Genomic DNA, 2,962 nt, shown 5'->3' with positions numbered 1-2,962 from the left:
TAAATATTCATCATGAAGATAGATAAGGTAATTATAATTGGGAACAGACAGCTCAGCATGATAAGATAAAATGTTTAAATTGAAATGAAATATATCAGAAAGATCATGGAAATAGAAATAAACCATTTGAAGGTAGAAGGTCTATGGAGAAGATAGAAAGGGAACCAGATGGTTGCAACGGAAAAAAAGTATGAAGAAGATAGAAAAAGAAAGAAAATGGTGAGAGATTAAGACTTTGGTGGAAGAAGTTGTACAAGTTTCTCTTGGGCACACAAATCTAGTTTTTCCAGATGTATAGCTCTTGCTTTGGCAGTGTTAAGAGGATGTAGTATAACTGCCTTTGACAGCCTTCAACCTACTTTGTAGATAACTTTGAATGCACAGTCCTCTTTGATTGGGTGACCTGTGTTTACAAGGTGTCTGATTATTGAGCTTCTTATTAAGCCGTTTCTTAATAAGCCGGGTAATGTTCTTGAATTCTGTTGGGTAAAGTACGCATCAAACGACATATATACCTAACTCCATATGAGCAGGTAAATTGGTAGATGCACACAGAGTTGGTCAGATGAGATAATATATCCTTAAGATAACTGATGAACAGTGATCGGCTGGAGAACATTATTCGTAACGCTGCTGGGAAGAATGTTCTTTTTAAAGACTCGGAATTTCTCCTCTTTAGGACGTTTGTAGCGCTATTACCCTTAAAATCGATGCTCATGTGAAGTGTTTTTTCGACCAAGGTAATTTGTGCTTTTAGTGATTGAGGTTTTATGTGCTTGTTAATGAATATCGAAGGATACTCGTTTTTAATAAGCATTTCCTTCAAGAGGCCCAGTTCTTCATCTATGACCTCGGAACTACAAATTCTTCATATTCGAGTAGTGAATGGTATTATTGGGTTTCACTTTCGACTAATGGGTACCAAGTTTTGGAAACCTCATAGTTGGTCATTCCTCATGGATTTCCTGCAGATAGATACTCTTAAAGTTCCGTCATTTCCAAATCAAGAAACTGAACATTTTGTTTGTTTCCAACTTCAAGTGTGAAACTTATTGCTGGGTGATAGTTACTAAATGTCTTTAGAAGATGACTCAAATTATATTTGTTGTCACGAATGATAAAAATATCATCTACGTACCACTTATACAAGTTGAAGTTGTCAATAGTCATTTTAAGTTTGTTGTTTTCTAAACTGACCATGAAGAAATCTTTTCGCGATGGAACAAGAGGGGATCCCATTGTAATGCCATCCTTTTGCCTATGCCTTACGTCGTTGTATGTAAACTTTACACTGCAAGTGCAACGTTGTAGGAGTTCCTCCTAATAAGCTTCCGTATTCCGATATTAATCTCGTTATTATTTATATAATTTCAGATAAAACTGGTTTCTTTGAGCGGAAAATTTATGAATAATGATTCAACGTCAGGAAAGAGGATAGTTTTGTCATTTACATTCACTTCTTTTATGTATTCAATGAATTCAAAATTATCATGTACGGAGTGTCTACAAATGCATTTTCTTATAGGTTCTAAGAGGTTGATTAGGGAATCCGAAAATATCAAGAACTGGTTGAGAGGTAAACCAGGTTTGTGTGTTTCAGGCAAAATATATAGTTGTGGTATTATTGATCCTGCTGGTTCTATGCGCTCATAAATATCTTTATTGATTAACAGATCGTTTATTATTCTCTTAAGAACTTCAATCAATTGCTTTTCTATCATTTCAGCCTTGTTCTTCTCATTAATTGGTTTAGAGAATTTGGTGTTATCTGAAAATGACTTTGTCATTTCTTTTGACATAGATGTTGTGGTCTAACAGCACTAAACCTGTGCCGTTATCTAAACATGTTATAATCAGGTATTTGTTGTTTTTAAGTAGTTTTAGTTGATTTTCGTGTTCTTTCATCAAAATAATTTTACCCGTTACTTTTGTGCTAGTATACTGGTTGCAGCTATCGAGAAGTTATGTATTCAGGTGATGTTCGGTATAATACAGGTGATCGGTTGTACTCAAGATTATTACTGTAGATATTAAATTATCTATTTTGAAGTTAATCTTGTCAGTTGTTGGATAATCTAACAGTAATAAATCACAATAAATTACTCTGATTTCTAATGTGTTTGTAAAACATTTTTTAATTCAACCCCATGTTTTACAAACACGCAAATAGGTAAATGGCTAATAAGTAGCCAAAAGTAACAGTTGGAAATATTAAAGCCTAGTGAACTTTGACATGTCGAAGTAAATTAATCAAACTTTCAGCAAGGATCCGGTCAATTGGCATTGTTTGCATTACATTTCTACAGTAAATAAGTTAGGTTAAAGAAAACTATACACCTAAATATAATGTCGAATACAGACAATTTTTCTGAATCTATCTGGATTTATTACTTAAAATCAAAGACATATAACGGTATAAAACGTGATAATAAATGTTGATAGTTATCATTTTCGATGGAACGGATTTCAGTCATTACAAAAAAGTAATAATAATTTTATGTTTAAGGAATTAATGTACATCAAAGCGTATTCATTGCATTGTTACTAACACCATAATGTAACCAAGGATTTAGCACAAAATATAATAGTATCGATATAGTAATACTATAATTCGAAAACAATTTCATCCTTTCAGGGTAAAACGCAAATGAAACTCAGGTGTGAATTATATATATATATATATATATATATATATATATATATATATATATATATATATATATATATATATCAATTTCAATGGTTAAGATCATGAGTCAGTTGAACCTAGACCACCACGGAGAACCTGGAAGCACTAGACGTCCGTTTCGTCCTATTGTGGGACTCCCCATCAGTGTGCATCCACGACCTCGCCCCCTGCGAGATTCAAACCCAAGACCTACTGGTTCCGCGCGCGAGCACTTAACCGCTAGACCACTGAACTGTCATCCAACGGTGGTAATGTCTAACTTCAACTAATCCA

The 2,962-nt window shown here is 33.7% G+C and overlaps 1 protein-coding gene across 1 annotated transcript; it reads right to left on the bottom strand.

Annotated features, from left to right (window-relative positions):
* Positions 1-383: 383 nt before the first annotated feature.
* MS3_00000294 (uncharacterized protein) lies at positions 384-2,592 on the bottom strand. Its single transcript, XM_051208116.1, has one exon. The coding sequence runs from the start codon at positions 1,797-1,799 to the stop codon at positions 1,371-1,373; it is 429 nt and encodes a 142-aa protein (XP_051068246.1). The 5' UTR covers positions 1,800-2,592; the 3' UTR covers positions 384-1,370.
* Positions 2,593-2,962: the final 370 nt, after the last annotated feature.

The sequence above is a fragment of the Schistosoma haematobium genome, chromosome 2, assembly GCF_000699445.3.
Source record: "Schistosoma haematobium chromosome 2, whole genome shotgun sequence".
NCBI lineage: Eukaryota > Metazoa > Platyhelminthes > Trematoda > Strigeidida > Schistosomatidae > Schistosoma > Schistosoma haematobium.
The sequence above is the reverse complement of the archived record's forward strand: the minus strand, read 5'-3'. Positions and strand labels throughout refer to the sequence as shown.